The following is a 21,836-nucleotide window of genomic DNA, read 5'->3' as shown; positions in this document are numbered from 1 at the left end:
CTGTGAGATTAGCTCTGTGCTTGTTCTGCAGAAATGAACTCTTAGTTCTGAGTGGTGGATAGCTCTGCAGGGTTTTCAGTAGTCATTTCCTGGGTTCCATGTTTTGAGAGGCTATAGGAGCTATTGTTTCTCACGCTGTGAGCGGCTAAGGAATTGTCTTTTCTGCTCACCTGTGCTGCATGTACACATAGAGGGATCCATGTAACTAATTCTTGTTCTCTCCATGCTCTCTGGTTCCAGACGTTGGCCACCACAGTGGTGCAGCTGTACCTGGCTCTGCCCCACTGCAGCAATCGCTGGACCAAGCAACATACTGGGGTCCTGTGCTTTGTAAAAGACAATCCCAGGCGTTGTTACTTCATTCGACTCTATGACCTCAAGGTAAGTAACAGGTTCTTCACCAGATGGTGGGGTCCGTTATGTTGTTTTGGATCACAACTGATCTGTGCTGTTTTTCTCCAGTAGAAAGATTCTCACGTTACATGTATTTGTATCCATGTTTGTGGGTATCACAACACACTCACATGCACACATACACATTCTCTTGCTAAGTCACTTTTCTGTACTTCTGGTGACACATATGAGATGGCAAAACACGCTTTGACAGTGCCTCCCAGGGTCCCTTTTCACAGGTTAAAGGGAAAGATTGCACACAATTCTGAACAACCACCCAGTGTCAAAACGTTATGACAGTAAAATAGTGTATCAACTACAAACACACACACACACATACACCTCTGCAGTAGAGGGCATACTATTCACCCACTCACTGTGTTGCTGTAGACTTGAATATGTTGTCCTATCTGGATTGTATACGTAGTCGCAGGAGATGGCTATTCAAAAGTCCAATCAACTGCTGTTGCCAATGCTTGATTTGATCTTGTTGCTGCCTTTTCTTGTCCCCAGTCTCAACTACCCAACTTTTCAGGCACTCAGCCTTGAATGTTGAACTTTTACAAGAGATTCAGAATTCATGATGCGCCTGCCAACCTTTTTCCAATTTGTCCAAATATCCAAGGAAGATTTTGTGTGTCTCATTGGTGTGTGAAAAATGCAACAGTTGGCCTGGTGGAGATTTGCACTTCAAAGCTAGAGATCCCTTGAATATATACCAGGTGGAGGAAGGTGGTGTTGATCAAATACTGTCTAACAGGTCAGACAACGGATGTGGGAGTAGGGTGGTGGACCTGATTTAGAGCCCCTGAGGAATGTTCTGTAGGGCAGAGACCAAGAGAGGGGCCGGAGTTTTAAGTCCATGCTTTAAAGTTCATATGGAGAGATATCATAAAGAGGAGTCCAGCTACAACTCATTGAAAACCTATGTGTCAAATTGTGCAGAAGAGTACAGCAAATAGAAGGTTGAGTAACCAGGTATCGCAGTTAATGGCGCCAGGGTATTGGGAATAGTGGAGAGAGGGGTGTCTTGTTACGTGGCCATACCATCTCATGGACACTTAAAAGAATAATTCAGCACATGGTAACAATTTCACTACAATTTCTCTCTGTATGCTTTTTTTAGGATGAGAAGATGATTTGGGAGCAAGAGCTGTTCAACCAGTTTACCTATCTCACACCGACTCCGTTCTTCCACACCTTTGCTGCGGATGTGAGTATCCCCTGCCCGCTTTCTGGGACCCATTTTGTATCACAGGTCGCACAGAATGCCTGGGGGAGTGCCAATGTCCTGTTCCTCTTCTAATGATCTGCTTAGTTTCCTTCACTATGTACAAAATGATATTGAATGTTTGCCAGTGTGTACACTTCCAGCACTGGAAAAATGAAATTGACAAAAGAACACCCTGAACATGAGAGATTCTGGTATCTTAATATAGGCAAATGAACCATTAAATACTGAAAGGTATACAGCACAAGAAAACAAACACCAAACCTTTCAGAGTGACTTGCATAGAAGTTTCAAGCACCTGTAAAATGCCAAAGCACTTATCATTGTGCCCAAATCGTTTCCCCAGCCTTTGGAATGTGCAGGGAGTGTGAACACGAGTCAGCTGCAGTGGACTATTGACACCTGAAACTTGAGCATTGTTGCCTGGACATACATGCTAAAAGAGATGCGAGGAGTTTAAATTACCACAACAGCAATAATGTATTGCGGACAGACAAACTGCATCACTCAAATACATGACGCCTCCTTAAGTTCAGGTTATTCAATATGCAGGCAGCAGAGAATAACTGGAACCAGTGCTCCTAAGGTCTTACTTTTTGGCAACCACTACAAGTGAAACACTGCACAGCATTATTCTAACATCTTATGGGCTAGCTGTACTTTACAATGCATTGAGCAAAGCAGGATTTCAATTCCCAGAATGCACTGTAATGTGAAAAACAGGCGTGAGTATATTTGTCTTGTTAGATCAGATGTGCATGGAAACCTTGCTCCTTTGAGCCTGTGTGTGTGAGCACTAGCACAAATGTGACTAACTACCCTTTAACCCTATTGATATGTTGTGCTAAAAACCCTAGACAATGTAGCCATCAGATGCAGAGCATAGTCAGGTATCAGAGACCACAGGACTCCTGTCTGACGTCTTTTCCATTTCCTCAAGTCTCAGCCTAACCCAGCTCAGCAACCGCCACTCTGTATGATTTGGAATTGGGTTGGTTACCTCACTCTCAGATTGTTTCTGTGGTGGGCTCCTGAGTCACAGGGCACAGAGTTGTCACCATGGTGTGCAGGTAGCTAAGGATGGAGACTGATCCAGGAGATCCTCAAATTAATGCCACCCCCATCAGGTACTGAGAAGCATGGTTTGACTGCATCTCTCAGGACGTACTGCTCGTAGGAGGACACATCCCTCAGAGGTAGCAATTACTGCAGCCATCACCTGTAAAAGAATACCACAGCCTTCAGAGGAGACACCCACTCTAATTGTCAACTGCAGGAGGACCTCAGATCAATCCCTGACTTTTTGGAGAACACTGCAAAATGCAGTGTTGGCACACACCAGCCTCACAGGGAGTACAGCTGCCATTCCCTGTATGATGCCAGAAGGAGATCCAATGCTTCTCCCAGCCTGGCTAATAATTCCTCGCGTGCTCATGAATGCTGTACCTAGAGCGTGACAATCTAAATGTGGAGTAGAAGAGGGCAGTGCAGCAGTGAAAGTAGGAGAAGTGTAATTTTTAGAGACGTGGCATTGATACATAGCAATGGTAACGCACAGGCGTGCAGCCCTTATTGATGAGTACTTTTCACTGGCCTACCTGCCACAGTCCAGGCTGCACGGCTGCCTCTGATCCAGTTTTTATACAAGCAATCCCCATTTTAAACTGGCTACTGAAACACAATTGAATTTGACAGATATGAACCACCTGCAATTGGCAGTTTTTCAATTCTCTCCTTGCCTTCTACAGAACAGCAGACCTTGCAGAGTCTTCACCCCCACCCTTCACTTTCTTATGACACCCTCCTTGTGCAGGACAGCCCAGATCCCTGTGTAAAATAGGGTTGTGTGGTTAGATGCACTCTCCAGCTTCTGTTATGAGGGTGCCATGCCAAAGGGAATTGGGATGGTCCAGCCTCTACCTGCTGTTCCTCCCAGAGGGTGGTTGGGGGAGGATCCCCTAGACTTGCCCATCCCTCCAAGATGTGGCGTTGCCTTTTCCCTCTTGAGGTCTTCAGCACTTCAAACATCAGAAAGGGACTAAACGTCCCAGCAGGCCCTGTCCCTGGCAGGGGCAAACCGCAAGATAGCGTTACAGACAGTTTAACCACAGATTCTTGTCAGAGTCAATGTACCTGTGTAATTAGAGTGAATTTATTTATTTCCAAATTTGTTTATTGGCATTTATTATCATACAACTACACATGTAAAATTGGATGCGTCGTTATTAGCAGGATTGACAACATTACATAATAAATAGTAACGTTTTTACTTTTGTAAAGTTAACTTAACAACATTTAACTGTCTCCTAGTCTCGATATCCTTATTCAGTCTCTTGGTGAACGGCAGGGGGAAGGGTATTGGGAGCAGGGGGGAATCCCGGGATTCCGGGAGTCTGTTCGTGCCTCCATTGTGGGTGTCGTGTTAACGCAATTCAATGCGATCCAGTCTGTATTTGTTCATGGGGGTTTATCGTCTGAGGGGTAAAATATGCTACTAGTTATTTCTTTCCATGCCTCAAGAGTTGCGCTCGATTCATCGGTTGACCTGATAACGCTATCTTCCCATGCTCTTGTTTCTGCATTGACCCATCTTTCCAGCTCATTGCGCCATGCCTTATAGTTTGGCCCTGCGGGTTTTTTCCAGGACATGGCAATTTGTCTTTTAGCCAATATGCACGTTAAGTCTATAAGTTTCACCCAGTGTTTAAGTTTTGCTGGTCTGGGGTATGTCCCTAGGAGGCACTCGTCGGGGGCCCACCTGTAGTTGGAGGTGCCTGCTTTCTCGTATGTCTGCTTTATTTTCATCCATAAAGTTTGCACTTTGTTGCATTCCCAGAACATATGAAGTTGGTCTGCTTTATCCGCCTTACACCATGGGCAGTGGGGTCTAGTTTGTTTGATTGTCGCTAGCCTGCAGGGGGTCAGGTATGTTCGGTGCAGCATGTTTAATTGTACGAACCGGAATCTATGGTTTCTGGACACAGCTTTAGGATATGTTAACGCTCTGTTCCATTCTCCTTCTGACATTTCCCGTCCCATGTCTGTCTCCCATTTTTTTTTCATTGTCTCGCTTTTTGGGTTGGGGGTGTCGCTGAGGTGGCTATATATCTGAGAGACCGCTCTCTGTCCTTCCCCCAAATTGTATAGCAGCGTCATGAGGGGGTCTAACTCTGGTTCTTCGGGCCAAGTGTCCCATTTTTTCTCTGCTGTTTCCCGTATCCTTCGATACCAGAGGAATTGACCAGCGTGTATGTCATCTTCCCTTTGGAGTGATTCAAACTCACTGAAGGAGCCCTCATCATATAGGTCCCCCTAAGTGCAGATGCCTTTTTTCCAAGTGCCTGAAATGCAGCAAATCTGCTTCTGTTTTGCAAATGTCTTGGATCATAGGTATTTCTGGGGAGTATGGGTGTTTTAAATGACTTAATGACTTCACCCTTTGCCATATTTGTTTTCCCAGGGTGGCTATAAAGGGTATGTCTCTCAGCAGGTGTTGTGGAGCCCAGATAAGTTCCCTTAGTTGTATTGGGGAGAGCATAGATTGCAGTAGGGTGGTCTTAGATGTGGTCTCATCGGCCAGACATTTGGACACAAAGCTAAGTTGGGCAGCTAAATAGTATTTTTCGAGGTTCGGGAGTTGGATTCCGCCTGCGCATATGTTAATTCCAGGGTGGAGTGTGCTATTTTGTGTCTATTCTTTCCGCAGAGGAATTCACGGACAATCATCTAAAGTAGGCGGAAGAACGAATTTTTTATATAGTATTGCACATTTTGGAATTTGTACAAGAACCGGGGGAGGACAATCATTTTGACCACATAGGCTCTGCCCATCACTGATAGGGGAAGTTTTGCCCAGATACTCATTGATCTGCGTAATGTGGGTGTCACCACTTTTGTATTGTGCTCGTGCATCAGGTCCGGGTTATGCATTATTTGGATTCCGAGGTAGCGGAACGCAGTGATTTGCCATTGTATTCCTAGCGCTGGAGGCTCATCTGTGTTTCTGTCCTTGAGTCCTGCCAGTGGGAACAAACAGGACTTTGCCCTACTAAATTGTATACCTGAGACCTTGAAAAAGTTGTTGAGGACCTCCAGCGTGGTTGAAATATTGAGGTGCGGGTCTCTGACACATAGCAGGACGTCGTCTGCGTAGAGCGAGATGATGTGGTCTACCCCTCCTAGCCTTATCCCTGCATAAAAAAATTGTTTCCTGAAATAAATGGCAATGGGTTCCAGCCCGAGGATATAAAGCATGGGAGACAACGGGCATCCCTGCCTAGTACCCCTACATATATCCCATATCTCTGACACATATCTCCCAGTCTTTACTCGAGCTCTTGTCCTAGTGTAAAGTATTTTAATCCACGGACAAACCCTGGGCCAAATCCAAATTCCTTTAGGACCGCCAACAACCATTCCCAATATATAGAATCAAATGCCTTAATGGCGTCTAGCAATAGCAAGGCGTAGGGTTTAGTGCTTCTGTCTGTTTGTTTGATGATGTGCTGTAGTCTGCGTAGGTTCATAGTGGTATTGCGACCTGGCACAAACCCGCATTGGTCTACGTGGATAATATCTCCTATAAGTCTGGACAGTCTTTTAGCTAGGATTGTGGTCAGTAGTTTAACGTCGTAACTAAGCATAGCTAAGGGGTGGTATGAGTCACATTGATCAGCCGGTTTGTTTGGCTTAAGGACTGGGATCACCAGGGTTTCCCTCATAGTTTCGGGTAAGACTCCTCGCTCGTATGTTTCTTGAAAGACCTCATGTAGGAGTGGTACCAGGGAGGGGCCATACGTTTTGTAGAAGTCTGGGGGTAACCCGTCGCTACCTGGGGCCTTGCACGTGGCTTGCGACTTAATTGCTTCTGCTATATCCTCTGCTGTGATGTCAGCATCTAGGGTCTCGGCTTGTGCAGGGGAGAGCCTGGGTAATCCTATCTCCTCCAGGGTGTCTGCTATCTGGTCTGGAGGGATTCTAGTTCTGTGTGAGTACAAATGTGCATAATAGTTTTTAAAGGTGTCGTTTATATTTTGTTGAGTTTGATGTATATTGCCTTTGTTATCCTGCAGCGTGGTAATTGTGTGCCTGGGGTGTTCCTTTCTGCAAAGCAAGGCTTACAGTCTACTAGGTCTGTCTGCCTTCATGTGTGCTCTGTTTGTTTTGGTGGCATAAGCAAACTTGGCCAGTCTATCCCAGGCCTTCGTGCATTAATCTTTGAGGGTTATAAGTTTGTCTTCTCGTTGTTATGGGTCTACAGGGTTGGTATCAAGCCTCTCAATCTCCTGTTCCCCCTGCGTTAATTCTTCTTGCAACAGTTTTCTTATGCCTCCCGCCTTCGCTATGACTTCTCCCCGTATCACTACCTTTAGGGCTTCCCATACGGTGCTTACGTGGTCTACACTTCCCTTATTTAATTCTATGTAGTCATCTACTGAATCTTGTAATTCACCTCTGAAAGCCTGGTCCTTCAGGGCTTCCACCGGCATTCCCCACATGGGGATAGAGGGTCTGGGGCCAGCGTGGTTCCATTCTACTACTAAAGGGGAGTGATCAGAGACCGTTCTTCCCAGATACTGTGCTCCTTCCATTTGGGGCACGTGCTCCCTACCTACGAAGACATAGTCCAGTCTCGTGTAGAGGCCATGGGGGGACAAGAAGTAAGAATAGTTATGTGTCTGAGGCTGTAATTCCCTCCACACGTCAGCGAGATCTAATCTATCGGTCATGGTATTTAGTGCAGTTGTGGCCGCCGACGGGCCTTTAGGTAAGGGCAAGGATCTGTCTAGTTCTGGGTTATGTACACAATTGAAATCTCCTCCCCATATGAATAAGCCATTTCTATGTGGTGTGATTTTAGTATACATTGACTCCAGGTGGGCCGGGATGTAATTATTGGGGAGGTAGGAGTTCACTATGCACAATTCTTGTTGTTCGATGTGTCCCCACAGTATCACAAATCTGCCCTCTGGGTCACTTACAGATTTGGTTAGTTGAAATGGTAGTTGGGGGTGAATCCACGTGTATACCCCTCTCGCGTACCTAGAGTAGGCAGTTCAATATCCCTGTCTGCCCCAATGTTCCCGGAGTTTGGCCATAGACTCCTCAATACAGTGCGTTTCCTGTAATAGCGCTATCTTGACCCCTTTCCTGTGTAAGTAGGACTTGATTCTATTTCTCCGGAGGTAAGTGCCAAGGCCCCTTACGTTCCATGTCATTATTTTTATTCTCATTGCCATGTCGCCTTTATGGGGGGCGTTTCAGTCTTCATGGTCTCCTGGGTGGGACCCCCGAGATTGGGATTTTGTAGTAAGGGACTTCCTCTGTGTGCCCGGGTTGTAGGGATGCATCCCCAACCCACGCCGCTCGCCCTGTCACCATCATAATGCAATTTGGAGATTTACCAACTTTTTTAACTGTCACTCTAGTGAATGAATAGTCCAAACCGTTTAACTGTAAACTGCCCCCAGCAGCTGCCTTCAACATGCTGCGCTCGGGGTCTCCCGAGCCTTCTGGGCCTCTACAGGCCTTCCGGTGCGGGCGATGTGCGGGTGTTTGACCTGCACGTTTCTTGCGGGGATGGGCCATTGACGTGTTCGCTTGTGGTTTCTTGTGCTCCTGTCCGATATTGCTATCTTCGTGTTGTGGTCCCAGGTGCAGTCTAAATTTCCAGTCTGTGCTTCAGTATGGGACCTGCCACCAATGTTCGTAGTTATAGCTCCTTGTTCATTTTTTGTCTGCTTTTGGTGGTTCCTCTCCGTCGTCTGCTAAATTGTTATGTTCAAGCCACATGTTTGCTGCAGCCGGGGTCTCTAAGAAGATTGCTTTTCCTTTATGGAGGACTTTGAGGCGAGATGGGTAGAGCAACATATATTTGAGATTAAGTTTTTCGCAACCTCGCCTTCACTGGTATGAAGGAGTTCCTGGCACGTTGCACTGCAGGGGTATAATCGGTATACATGACTATTGTCGAGTCTTGTCTTCTAATCTCCCCGCCTTCTCTGGAATATCGCAATATTGTTTCTCTGTCGCGAAAATTGAGGATTTTAGCAATAATCGGGCACGGGTGCGAGCCTGGTGGAGGGTGCTTTTGGAGGGATCTGTGGGCACGTTCCACTGAAAACCCTTGTGAAAGTTTTCCTGCCCCTATTTCTTGTTGTAGCAATGTCTCTATGAATTCTGTGGGGTCTGAGCCTTCCATGTCTTCGGGAACACCCGGAATCCTGATGTTATTGCGCCGGGTGCGTCCGTCTGCGTCCTCGGATCGTGCTTCAAGCCTCGCCACTTTTTGCTCCAGTTCTTGGACTCGCGTTTTCAGATCTATGGTATTTTCAACATTGTCCTATAGGATGGCTTTTACGCTTTCCGTTAGGTTGCGTGCGTCTTGACGCATAAGTTGCATGTCTGCTTTTACTTCATCTATCTTGTTTTTGATGGAGGTGCGGAGCGCTGCTATGGCCTGGAGAACTTGCGTATCTTTAATTACTGCTTCCGAGTGCGACGGTTCATCGTCGACCTTGGGTTCAGATTGCGGCAATTGTTTGGGCCTGACCGTTGTGAAAGAGTCCATTGTTGTTGGTTTTGGTTTGGGCTTGGGTGGTGACATGGCTTTCACTGGAGCTAACGTGTTGCTCCCTTTATTCGGTGGATACTTATGTGGTTTCTGTCTCTCGGTTTTGTACCCTGAGTGAATCTCTTCTCTGTCAAACGTTTAGCCGTGTCAGATTAGGTGCAGCTTCTCGTGACTCTGCCAGTGTTAGCACAGGCGTATTCCTGATTGTGTTGGACTTTGTGCTCAGCAGTGGTTTTGCTCCTGCGTGGCATTTATGGTATGGTAAATCCAATGTTCTAACAGGCCAGGAGGAATCCCAATTGAGGGTGTGTCTGTTAATAGTCCTCTCCCAAGATTGGGTATGGAGGAGACCCCTGAACTCTCGCGGTTGCGCTCAGTCCCCCAGAGCGTGTTTAGGCAGGTCGTCGTCCACGGTTCCCTGGCCCCAGTCTGCCTCGTGTGGAGTGAGGGGGCTTTAAGTGCCTATTTGCGTAGACATGTGGTGAGTGGGTACCGCCCGGGGTCCCGGTCCGCGCCTCTCCTTATTTCCGTGTTGCTTTGCAATCTGTTCAGCTTGTTTCTGCGTGTCTATTATGTCATACTCCAAACTATGTCAGGATATTTCTTTTTAAGCCAGGGTTAGGCGGTTGTGTGAGTTTTGGGGTCCAACCCGGCTGCCAGTTCAAAAATGCTGCATCCACGTAACTCGGTAGTTGGGCCGTCATGTGCTGGTTTGACCTTACTCCCCCTTCCTGTATGCCAGTAGCCAGCCGATTGTTTTTAGCAGGTGGAGGGGAGGATTCAGTGCAGCTACTCACTGTTTTTATTTTGGGGGTCCAGCTCCAGCCTTCACTCGTGTCCTCCGTGTGTCGTGGTCCGGTTCTCGTGTCCCGGCGTCAGGTCTCGTTGAATGGCACAGCTCGGTTGTGTTCCCAGCCCTTCGTAGACGGTCAATGTTAGTTCCACCGTGCTCCGCCACCACCTCCAGGTAGAGGGAAGCTCCTGCGCGTATGAGTTTGGGCGGCGGAGGGAGGCCCACTTCTCCGGCTCCTCCGTCTCCAGCTGCGTAGGTCTCGTCTCTCCCTCAGCTGCCGGTCCGCGAGTCTTGGTGCCGCGCGATCTAGTGGTACCTGTGCCGGCCTCCGTGTGATCGAGGTCGGGGCAGGCGCTGTTAGTCGGGTCCCCACTGCGTGGGTAGATAAGGGTGGCTTCCCCCCGGCTACTCTGCAGTCTCGCTGATCACTCGGTGGCACCCGGAGTCGCACTGGTCTCCGCCATCTTGGGTGCGTAGGGGCGCCTTTTCGTCCGACTCGATCAGGACGTTGCCGGCTCCGATTTCGTTCGGGAGTCGGTTCGCTCCAGCGGGGAGAGGTTCCCCTTTCAGCAGGCGTTATTCTTTTTTGAGTTTTGTGGAATTATCAGCTCGATTCAGTCGGCTAAAGGATCGCGGACAGGAGCTCCGCGAGTGTACGTCTTTACGGCATGCGCGCTGGCCACGCCCCCTGTAATTAGAGTGAAACTAGATTCCTGACCGTCCAAAGACCGAACTGTCATGCAGTGTTGCTGCACAAGCGTACACAGTGGAACTAGGCAGCAATGGAACACCACGGTACTGTGAAATACATTAAAAGGAGTTCTAAGATGGTACTGCTGCCAGGGTGCACACGTAAAACTGCAGAGTTATTAGATCCAATTTACCTCCCGCCCAATACAAGGAAAGTAACAATAGTGATATAGCAACCCAATAAAAAAACCAATGGCAAATGGGCCCTTCACAAGACTTGAGGTAGGTCACCCAAGGGAAGGAGCAATCCCAGGTCAGTTTGCAACTATAAACATCTGCCCAGGTGTAGAAAAGGTGCCAGGGACAGACAGAGTGGTGCAATCTGGGAGGGAGCAGAAAAGCTGCTCCCTAGTGAGAAAGGAGACTACTACTTGGACAGAAGGAGGCTATCTGCTAGCGGAGACCAAGCAGAAATCACGCTGCCAGGAACTTTAATATATAGACGGTGGTGACCACAACCAGGTACCACTGCAGAAAGCTGAATGGAGATGGAAGGCCTGAGGACTGGGGATTTCCCAGAGAACCATGCGTTGAAAGAATCCCGAGTCAGAGGCCTGGCAGGAGGCTTAGAATGTAAGGAGGCCTTACAAGGACCAAAGAGACAGGCAAGAGAAACAATCCAGTGACAGCAACTGTTGCATAGTGTAGGAAAGGGAGTACCAGCCTAAGCCAAACAGGCTGGGGAAGGAGCAAGCACCCTGGGTTGTGAGCAAATTGTAAGTCGAGAAGAAATTAAGAGGTCCTTGTTGGGTCTAGAGAAAGACAGTACAAAGGAAGCCGTATTGGGGATTATCTAGGGAACCAGAAGAAAACAAGAGACTCCTAGGAAATCTGGGGAAAGACTGCGGGAAATATTCCTTGGAGGGGATTGTCCTGGGAAACAGAAGAATCCCAGGGACAATAGAGATGTGTAGAGACAATCATGGAAAAGTCAAATGTACGCTTACTCCCTGGAGGGGAACGACAGGGAGTGACATTTTGTTCTCTGATGGAAAAATATTTGTTACAGAGAATGGAGAAGAGAGCGATCTGATGTATTCCTCTTCTTCAAGAGAGGAGTGGATTCTTGGCTGGGGATAAAGAAAGTATCTACCCCATCACCCAAAACAAGTGCAGAGGTAAAGGCATTGACTCACAAAAACATACAGGAAGGCTGTGGAGTTATCTGGAGATCACCGAGTAATGTGAAGAAGGAATTGAAAGTAGCCCATGAGTGGCTGAGTGGAACAGGGACTTGGAAGAGAATAAGAATAACGATCACAAACAGGAGCAGATTCTTGAGTTACTTGAGTTAGAGAAAGAACTGTGTGACATTATGAGAAGGGTTGAGAAGATCCCTTCTAACAGACTGTCAAGAGAATGCAGAAGTTATTTGATTTTGGAACTGTGTCCAAGCTTGTTGAGGGCACAGGAGATCTTCTCTTCAGAATACCTGAGAAAGAGACTTTTTGCTTTAGACTGTCTTTAGAGACAGAAACTGAAATTCTAAAGGGTAAGAGAACTGGAACTACTAAAGGGGTGGGGTTCAAGCACCAACCATCCCAAGCTATGAGGGGGGCAGAACACTTCCATAGGCTGATTTTGTGTTTTGTTATTGTCAGTGGTAGGGCACGCAATAGGATAGAGTAGGTTTAGGACAGAGGACAATTGTTATTTTGAAGTCATCCTGATGAGCACCTTCTTTATTATTTTCCTAGCATAGGGAACGAACGCTACTAGCCAGGACAGGCATGATTCTCCCCCTCCCCCGTTTTTTTATAAATAAAATTCAAGCCATATAAATTTGGATTTCGAGTGCTGCAATGAAAGCGCTCAAAATTTTGTAGGATCAGTAGGCCCTCATTCTGTTTGACAGTCTGGACATGTCGAAGCAATGGAGCAATTTATCTAATCAGGGACCTTCAGCATGATTTCGTGTGTTACAGGTACCTTGTTTACTGTTCTGTGGTTAAATGTTATTACTTTAGAATGTCTTTACACTAAGTATTGCTGGGATACCATCAGGCCAAGTAGGCATGAAAGAGGGTTTATCTTTTGGGAAAATATCTGCTTTCTTCTCTTTGTATGGTTGATTATTTGCATTTCTGTGGTGGAATTATTCCATTTTGACACCCCATGCTTAATATGTCTATTTATTAATAGTCCAATTCCAGTTTCCCCCTTTGCTACATGACATGAATAGCCCTTTAACCTCAAGATATAAGCAAGAGTCACAGCATGGCCCTTGTCCAGCAACAGTGATCTTTACACATATTAACCAGCTTAAATGAATTTGAACCCGATAGTGCAGTGTTTGTTAGATGGCTGAAATGTACATCAAGCTGGCTGTGCATGGTTTAAAGAGACGGCTATGTTGTCTGCCATTTTGCCCAGGAGTGCCAAGCAGGGCTGAACTTTGCGGATGAGCAGGAGGCTGAAGATTTTCTGGACGTGGTTATTGAGAAGATTCAGAAGAGGCAAAACAGGCAAGGTATGGCAGAAATGGGACAGTGACATGTGTGGAAAATCAGGCTGCACGCTTTATAAAAGGCGCAAAAGGTTAAAAGAAAGGGCTAATTAGGTCTCTATGTCATTGTATTTCTACTAGAGATAAACCAGAGCTACACCCTCCCCCAAGCATTGATGGTCCCCCCATTCCTGCCCCGTGTCTAGAGACTATTTAGAGATCCTCACTTCCCCAGCCTGTTCAGTTATTCCCCGGTTCTTGGAATATTCAATGGGCATCAGTCCCACCTCTGGCTTTGGGTAAAACAGCAAGCATCTCATCCGTGATTTCACCCCCACCTGCCTAGCAATGTTCTAATGTGCAGTAGGAATACCTCTAGTATCTAGCAGTGCATGTTCCTGTATGTGTATGGTGAGTAGAAGGTCCTATGCTAGGGTCAGTGATACACCCGTCTGCTATCTGCAGCTTTCTGAGCAGATGTCTTCTCGCCATTTTCTTTCTAGATAAACGTCAGCCTCCTCCTCCCCCTCCACCTGCCAGCGATGGTGAGTACATTAATTTGTTGCGCGTTCTCTGCCTGTGAGTTATGGGATACTTCAACACTGTTGTAAAGTTGATCAATTATTTTACACATTAATACTTTCAATACATGATTAGATGGAGGATGTATAGACAGTCATGTTATGTTAAAATGTATGAAACATTCAAAGCTTCAGATCTTATGGGTTATAGGTCGGAGCAAGGTGAAGCAATATTGCCCAGTAACTGAAGAGTTCTTGGATCTGCGTCATGGCAGGGACACAGGCGAAGCCAAAATAAAGACAATATTTCCATTGGAGAATGTGAACATACCTGAGAGAGTGTAAGCATAAAGGGATGCATACTATTTAGAGAGACTAATACCAGCCACTGGGGCACCACTGTTCTCTGTTTCTACACTAGGTTTATCTTGTCTCCACTGGTAGCAGTCTTAATTCCTTGGGGATTGCACCTTGGCGTAATTCATGTCATTGGTGCTGCTAAAATGGAAAAGCAGGACTTGAGGGATTCAATATTTTGGTTATGGACAAACATCTATATGAGTTTCTTTTTTAAACGCCCAAGAGACTTTGAGAAAAACATTGTTCTAAAACTTCCTTTTTCATGCTATGGGTCATCCCAGGTTGCTCTTTTTTAGCTGTCTTGTAAGAGGCATTCATGGGCAACCCCTGACTTGGATGGTTTGCCTTTGGGTCGCCTAGACTATTAGTCACACACCACCTGCTCTCCGCTAGGCATACTTTTATTTACTGGTGATATCATTGTACCTCCACAAAATGCTTGCATGGCTACTTTTTCTAACACTATCATACAGACACCTCACCAAACAGTCATATGTTCTAATCACTGCAGAGTTCTTGCTAAGCAATGAAAACCCAAATAGTCCCCCAGCGTCTTAGAAGATGCCAATTGTTTCCACGGGGCAACCCTCTATTGGGAGACTTGTTATTGACCCACAGACTCTTTTCATAAACAGAGACCTCTCCTTGTTGCAACTCACAGAGAGTACATCCTGTTTTCTTTCTTTCTGTTCAGGTGGCCGAACTTTATGTTTAGCCCCAGTAAACCCTCACTTGTTGGAGCCCCAGTTTTGTTGAGTGCGCCTCTCATTTATTCCCACTCAGCTCTCTGGATTTCCTGTGACTATTCAGTGCACATTGACTATTTCCAGTCCTTGAAGTTGTATTATGTTATCACATTTTTCACTGGTGCTCGCAGCCTCTATCTATACTGTTGAGAATCGGTAGCACCAGAACATGATAAAACAAGGGTATCACGCCAACATGTTGGATGGTCGGAAGACTGCACACTGTTGTCTGCTATTAGCAAAGCAAAATGTAGGGGATTTGTTTTATTTGACCACCCAATAGAAGCATTCATAAAGCATGTCCTTCGGGTGAAGGTGGTAGCCTTTATTTATCCATCAGTGTGCTCAATGTTAAGGGTATATATGTGAAACCTCAACATAAATAAATAATCCATATTTCTTTTCCTCAATGTAGTTTAAATATTTATATCTTTGGATGCACTTGAGTGTTACTAGCAGTGTTCCGCACAGAATGTGTTTTCTGGAAATGCCATTATTTCAATTTCGCTCTAATGGGAGACCCCTGACATATCTGGGAATCCCCCTATGGGCCACAAAAACCTTTATGATGGCACTGAGAAGGATGTTGTTGGGATAGAAATTAGCCTATTCCACCCCCCTTAGGTGTTTCCACAGAAGGTGAACCCCATAAGAGGCGATGTAACCTACAGGGGGGAAGCGTCTGCATCACCAGATATCATATAAAGGCCCTGCAGCGCATAGAAGTAGGTGCTTAGCACTAGGAATACCCATATCCCGAAACTCCATTTTGTATTAGGCCCAGAGAGGACAAGCTGCGGTTCTCACTGCTCAAGTTCCAGGGTTCACGAAGGTTCACCAAGCCAAATTTCTGCACAATATGCTAGCTCCGCCTGAGCCCTGTTCCCACGGAAGTTCACTTCCCTCTCGTCCCTTCAGTGTTGCAAATATTTAGTATCGGGACTTGCCTTCAATGTCCATCGTCATCCATCTTCTCCTGTTGTACAGCACATGAGATGGTAATACTGTGCAAGATGATGCATGCAGCGCTACCTGAGCCTCCAGGCACCACAAGTGTCACTTCATGATTCATACGGGTCTCCCTATTGCATTTACAGCTACTGCTGTTCTGTTTACCTGGGTTTGTGGATTCAGTGTGAGGGTCATCAAATATGTACCGCTGGGCAACCATTGTCTATTATGACACATTAACATAGGCCCATGTTCATGGCAAACATAAGGGCAATACATGCAAGTGACCCACGCTGTCCGATGTTATATTCTCAGAAATGTTTTTTATTTTACCTCAGGAATAAAAATAACTCTCCCTCTCTGTAATGTTCTCTTCTCTCAGGAAAAAAACATCAGATGCCCATCTTTATAAAGTTCTGCTCTTTAAGGGAGACAAAATCAAGTTTCCTTCTCTTTGATGTTCTGTTTGCTCAGAAATAAAACAAGTGACCCTAAGAATTGCTGTCCTCTCAATACAAAAAAAAGTAGCACACTCTTCACTTTAAACAATGAAATGTGTCTCTCTAAGACATGGGGTTTCATTTGTTGCCAATGTGAAAGAATTGTTAAATGTTTTAGGAAAATACTCAGTTTTAAAGAAAGTAACAATGGGAAATAATGGCTATCTGGACCTCTGTCGAGAAATAGAAACAGGTATGTCACTGGAGAAGGAAAATGTGAATACATTTGGTGACAGGATTTTTTGTATAAATTCAGTTTTTTATTTATTTTATGCGAAGAAAGAAAAAAGAACATTACATTGACACAAGAAAGGCAGTTGGTTTGGTGACAGGATTTTGGAACATTTGATGCTGTACAGTTAATGGGACTGAGGGGTGTTATATTACTTTTGTTATAATACCACCTGTGTTTGCTGCCTAGTCTATATAACAAAACATTTGCGATTCAGCATATTAGCGCCATCAATACATTTCAGAGGGTGTCTTTCATCTGTTCACTCTTTCACCCTCCCAGCATAGCAGTGTAAAATGTAACTGTGAGTGCAAAGAATACTTTTTTGAAGAAGTACATTTATAAAGAACTTATTTTACATTCCATGGGTAATTCTGACAAACGGACACTTATGAGTTCTAGAGTGGTGAAAGTGTTTTCTTTCTTCAATTAAACATTTTATTTAATTATTCTTAAATAAATACACATTGACAATAGCATAACATTTTACAACAATACGATCCCTTAAACACGGACAGGGGCAGAAACACGCAGCATAAGTCATTGCACGCGCTGTTGAACCATGAGATAGTCCTCAGGGGACTCCCAGATATAACTTGTCGAACCCTCCTCACTCCCACCAATCTTCTAGTCAGCTCAGCCTTGGAGCGATCGGGTTAATGGAGGTTTTCTGGTGAGGCCTGGGAATTGTTCTGAATAGTCTATAAAGGGCACCCAGGTATTTAGGAAGTAATTCAGGTTTCCTTTGCGGATGGCTGTTACCTTTTCAGCCACAGCAATTTCCCAACACTTTAACCACCATAGTGGGACCGAGGGGCCGTCAGCATGTTTCCAAAGCCGAGCCATTGCTACTTTTGCCGCTAACGGGAGATGTGGGCAGAGCTGTGAAACCTGCCCCATTAGTGGGAATTCCCCTCCCCCAGTTTCCCCCAAAAGTATAATTCCGGGATCCCACAGGAATGACAGTCCGGTTATTGCCTTTATGCGGTTTGTCACCTCCCTCCAGTATATCTCTGCTTTTGGACAAGTCCACACCAAATGGAAGAGCGTGCCCTTAGATGTACTGCCTCTCCAGCAATTTGGGGGAATTTCAGGATTGGATTTATTCAGTTGGGCTGGGGTGACATAGTACCTGTAACAGAGCTTATATCCTCTTTCCCTATTTGTGATGCATTGCGTACTCTTGTGTAGCCTCCCCCATATCTTTCCCCATTCCTCCACCTCTATCTCTCGGCCTAGGTCCCTCTCCCAGTCGAGCATGTACTTTTCTTTTTTCCCCGGGTCTGTTCTGTCCAGGAGGCGATAAAGAGCTAAGATTCTGCCCCTTGGAGCTGCTGATGTTAAGGATAGTTCCAGCGCAGTTAGGTTTCTAGCCCCGCTCTCCCTGACCATTTTGTGGGAGACCCAGTGTCGGAGTTGGACGTAGTGGAACCGCTCAGTCTCCCCTACCCCGAATTTCTCCTTGCATCTTTCAAATGTTATGGGTGAGCCACCTTCTAAGAAATCTTGACAGCTTTTCCAGCCCACCCTCCTTCCACGGTGTGAAGCTGCGTGGGGGATTGCCTGGGGTAAATTCAGAGTTATTCCAAATAGGTGTAAGCGCTCCCCTAGGACCTCTACGAGCCCATTTCTGCGCTGCAGCCTTCCAGTTGCTAACAGTTACTTTTGTGGCCATGAGGGGGCCCTGTTTTATCTGGGCTTTGACAGGTGGCAGGTGAGCGAGCCCTGATGGGGGCGTCGGACACCAGGCTTCTTCCAGCTGCTTCCACAGTGGCTGGTCAGTAGATTGAGACCATGTGTACGCGTGGGATAATTGTGCTGCAAGCACATATCTAGCCACCTCCTGGGACCCCAAGACCGCCCGTGACCCTCTCTAGAAGCATAATCGTCCTTGCTATTCTGGGTTTTCGCTGGAATGTTTACCAGGAGTGCCCTGCATTGGTATAGCAATCTACGGAGCAGGTTCATTTTTATGGCGTCGCTTTGCCCGAACCAGGAGATTGCTTGGTTCTCCCAATGCTTCAGATCTCTCCGGAAGTCATCCCATAGCTGAGGGAAGTTGCGTAGATACAAGCGAGAGATGTCGTTAGGAATCTGCACCCAAGGTATTCGATCTTGGACTCTGCCTACGGGATTGGCAAACTGGGGCCAAGCTCTGTCTTTTGCATTTTGGTGAGGTTAATTGCCAGCGCTGACGATTTGCCCAGATTGACCTTAAACCCGGAGACCCTCCCGAATTCCTCAATCTCGTCCCATAGGGGCCCCAGGGATGTGTCTGGTTTAGTAATGGTTAACAACACATTGTCAGCATATAATACAATCTTATATTAGTGCTCCCCCACCTTGAGGCCCTTTATTTTCGGGTTGTGCCGGATCTTTTTCGCAAAGGGCTCCATAGATAAGTCAAAAACCAATAGTGATAGGGGGCAGCCCTGCCTAGTCCCTCTAGTTATTCTTATTGTCTCGGATCTGATGCCATTGACACATAGCTGCGTGGTGGGGTTCTGATATTTAGCCATTGTCCACTTCGTAAAATTTGGCCCATACCCAAAATGTGATAAAACCTTGCTGATATGACCCCAGTCCACCAGATCAAAAGCTTTGTGTGCATCCAAGGACAGAACCACCATGCCCTCCCCCATCCTTTGGGCACTTTCTATAATATCTATGGTCCGCCTGATATTATCTTGTGTTCCCCTACCTGGGATGAAACCCGTCTGATCGCGGGCTATTATGTCCGGGAGATGAGCTTTTAGTCTAGTCGCTAGGACTTTTGAAAATATTTTCCCATCGTTGTTCATAAGGCTTATTGGTCTGTAGGAGGAGGCCTGCTCAGGGTCTCTCCCCTGTTTGTGGACTAGAATCGTTAGCGATATTCCGCCATTGATTTGGTGATTGAGCCTGTCGACAGGAAGGAATTAAACAGGGTAGATAGCTGTGGGGCCAAGATTTGCGCATAGGTTTTATAAAATTTTGCGGTAAGCCCGTCAGGCCCCAGTGCAGTACTCTTTAAGGACTTAATGGCCTCAAATATTTCCTCTGCTGTGATCTGATTTTCAAGGGCCGATAGATGGGGTTCAGTTCGAGGGCCGTTGGGGAGTAAGTATTTGGGCAGTTTCTCGGGGTTCGTGGGCGTTCCGGCCATTACTGCTTTATGGTGATCCACCAGCTCTGCCAGCTTATCCGCCACCGTATGTCAGGCTCTACCATCAGCGCCTATAAGGCGCGAGATGTTATTCCTGCTATGCACCTTTTTTAGCTTGTATGCGAATATTCGGTTCGCTTTGTTGCCTTTACTATTGTAAAATTGCTTTGTAAAAGCAAGTGATTTGGCGGAGTGATCCGCCCAGTGCATTTAAAGTGCGATCTTGGCTTTCTTTAAGGCCCTCTCTGTTTTCCATGACCTACGAGATTGCAATTCTTTTTCCAAGACTGACAGCTCCTCCTCTAATTTCGCCATCTCCAATCTCTAAATCTGTCTCTGCTCTGCTCCTGCACTAATGAGTGTGGCCCTCACTACCGCCTTCGTGGCGTCCCAGATAGTAGCTTTAGCTGTACCGGATGTGGTGTTTTCAGTGAAGTAATTAGTGAGCGTCTCACCGGTTTCTCTCTTGACACTTTCATCCAGTAGGATGGGGTCATATAGTTTCCAGAACCGTTGGGGGGGTTGAGTAGAGCCTTTATGCTAAGGGTTGCAGATACTGGGGCATGGTCTGAGATCATTCGGGTGAGAATCTCCACCATGTCCAGGCACGGGTAGATATCGCTTGAGACTAGTAAGAGGTCTATACACGAGAAGCCCCTGTGTGCTTATGAGTAGTGGGTATAACCCCTCGCCCCAGCGCTTGATAGTCTCCATGCATCTACAGTTTCTGTTTCCCTCAGGAGCCTAGCGAAAGACAGAGCTTGGATGTAGTCTGTTCTGGTTGGGGGGAGAGTTTTGTCCAGAAGAGGATTCGGGACCAAGTTAAAATCCCCATCTATAATGAGAACCCCCTCAGCGAAAGCGAGTATGGTCGGAATCAGATCAGATATGAACTTGTCCTGGGCAGAGTTAGGACTATGGTGATAGGTCGTTCTACAAACAGTCCCTTCACTAAAAGATACCTCCCGTTGGGGTCTCTTCTGACTGATTCTTGTTAGGGGGACCCTTTCACTCAGTAGGATGGCAACTCCCCTTTTCTTCGCCCCGGATGCGGCAAAGAATGCCTTTTTGTATCTCTTGAATCTAATACGCCTTTCATCGGCTTGCATCAGATGAGTCTCCTGAAGGAGTAATATATATCCCAATAACAGCCTGAGCTTGTGCTCCATGGACCTACGCTTCCCCGGGTAGTTGAGACCCTGGACATTCCATCAGAGGAGTTTGAGTGCACTTACGTCATCCTGCCCCATGAGGTTCAGTAGTGAGTTTGGCTTTGGCGAGTGCCGTACTGGCCATGTCGTATGCTGCTGTAGGGCAAATGCCCTAGAAATGTGTTCATGGGATGGCTGTTGATGTCAGTTTGTTGTGTTTTTCTGCAACATGAGAGAGGAGAGGTGGAACAGTTCCCACCCGAATAGGTTGATCCTCTCCTCTCCTCTCTCCTTTCTCTTCCCCCTACCCTCCCACTCCCACCCCCAATCCTGTAATCCAACTTTCCCAACGGGGCAACTGGTAGAGCTCAAACAGTGAGCCCAAATGGCCAACTGGACCCAACGTGACAACAGCAGGACACAGCGACAGCCGAAGTCACAGTGTGATCTGTAATTATTAAGCAAGTTATCGTTTCATTCCAGCCCGGGACCCAGGGAATTCTCAAGTTCTACCCCACCCAGCTTCCGTCTCCCCCGGGGCTTCGGCTGACCTCAGTAAGGGCTGTATGCCCAACAATCTTACCCCAACATCGGATTGGGCTTACTAGGGACCAACAACAGGCATAACTGCACCACAAGATTCCTCTGAAGCGGATATTATTCCTTCTCGATCTGTTCTCTGCGTCCTCCTGCTTTGCCTCAATCGCTTCACATCTCACCTCAAGGGCTGACAACCTATCCTGGCCTCTCTCCCATTCAAAGGTTTGCTCACATAGAGTATTTTCCACATCTGCTGTTCGGCTCTCCACTGCTTTGACCCTTTTATCAAGGGAGTTGATCTTCTTCATTACGTCATCAGTCCCCCTTTGGATTTCTTTCATCAGGGCTGTAAGTAAGTCCATCAGGTATGAATTCGTAGCTAGGTGGTCTGAATCTGGGATTTCTTGGTTAGGGTTGGAGCCTGCTGCTTGCTCCCCTGGAGGGTCCCCCTTCCGTGGCTTCTCGGGGACGCTGCTCCCCATCAGTGTGGCAATGTCTGTTTGT

At 46.6% G+C, this 21,836-nt stretch overlaps 1 protein-coding gene across 2 annotated transcripts in view; it reads left to right on the top strand.

The window, feature by feature from the left end:
* The window catches only part of WAS (WASP actin nucleation promoting factor), a 372,670-nt gene that overhangs the window by 105,449 nt on the left and 245,385 nt on the right, over positions 1-21,836 (top strand). For both annotated transcript variants that reach the window (XM_069647523.1, XM_069647524.1), the window contains exons 2-5: positions 241-381; positions 1,520-1,606; positions 13,114-13,210; positions 13,690-13,731. In XM_069647523.1, the coding sequence (XP_069503624.1) occupies positions 241-381; positions 1,520-1,606; positions 13,114-13,210; positions 13,690-13,731 (367 nt within the window). The remainder of the gene's footprint in view (positions 1-240; positions 382-1,519; positions 1,607-13,113; positions 13,211-13,689; positions 13,732-21,836) is intronic.

This window comes from Ambystoma mexicanum, chromosome 2q (genome assembly GCF_040938575.1).
Source record: "Ambystoma mexicanum isolate Mex_15411 chromosome 2q, UKY_AmexF1_1, whole genome shotgun sequence".
NCBI lineage: Eukaryota > Metazoa > Chordata > Amphibia > Caudata > Ambystomatidae > Ambystoma > Ambystoma mexicanum.
The sequence above is the reverse complement of the archived record's forward strand: the minus strand, read 5'-3'. Positions and strand labels throughout refer to the sequence as shown.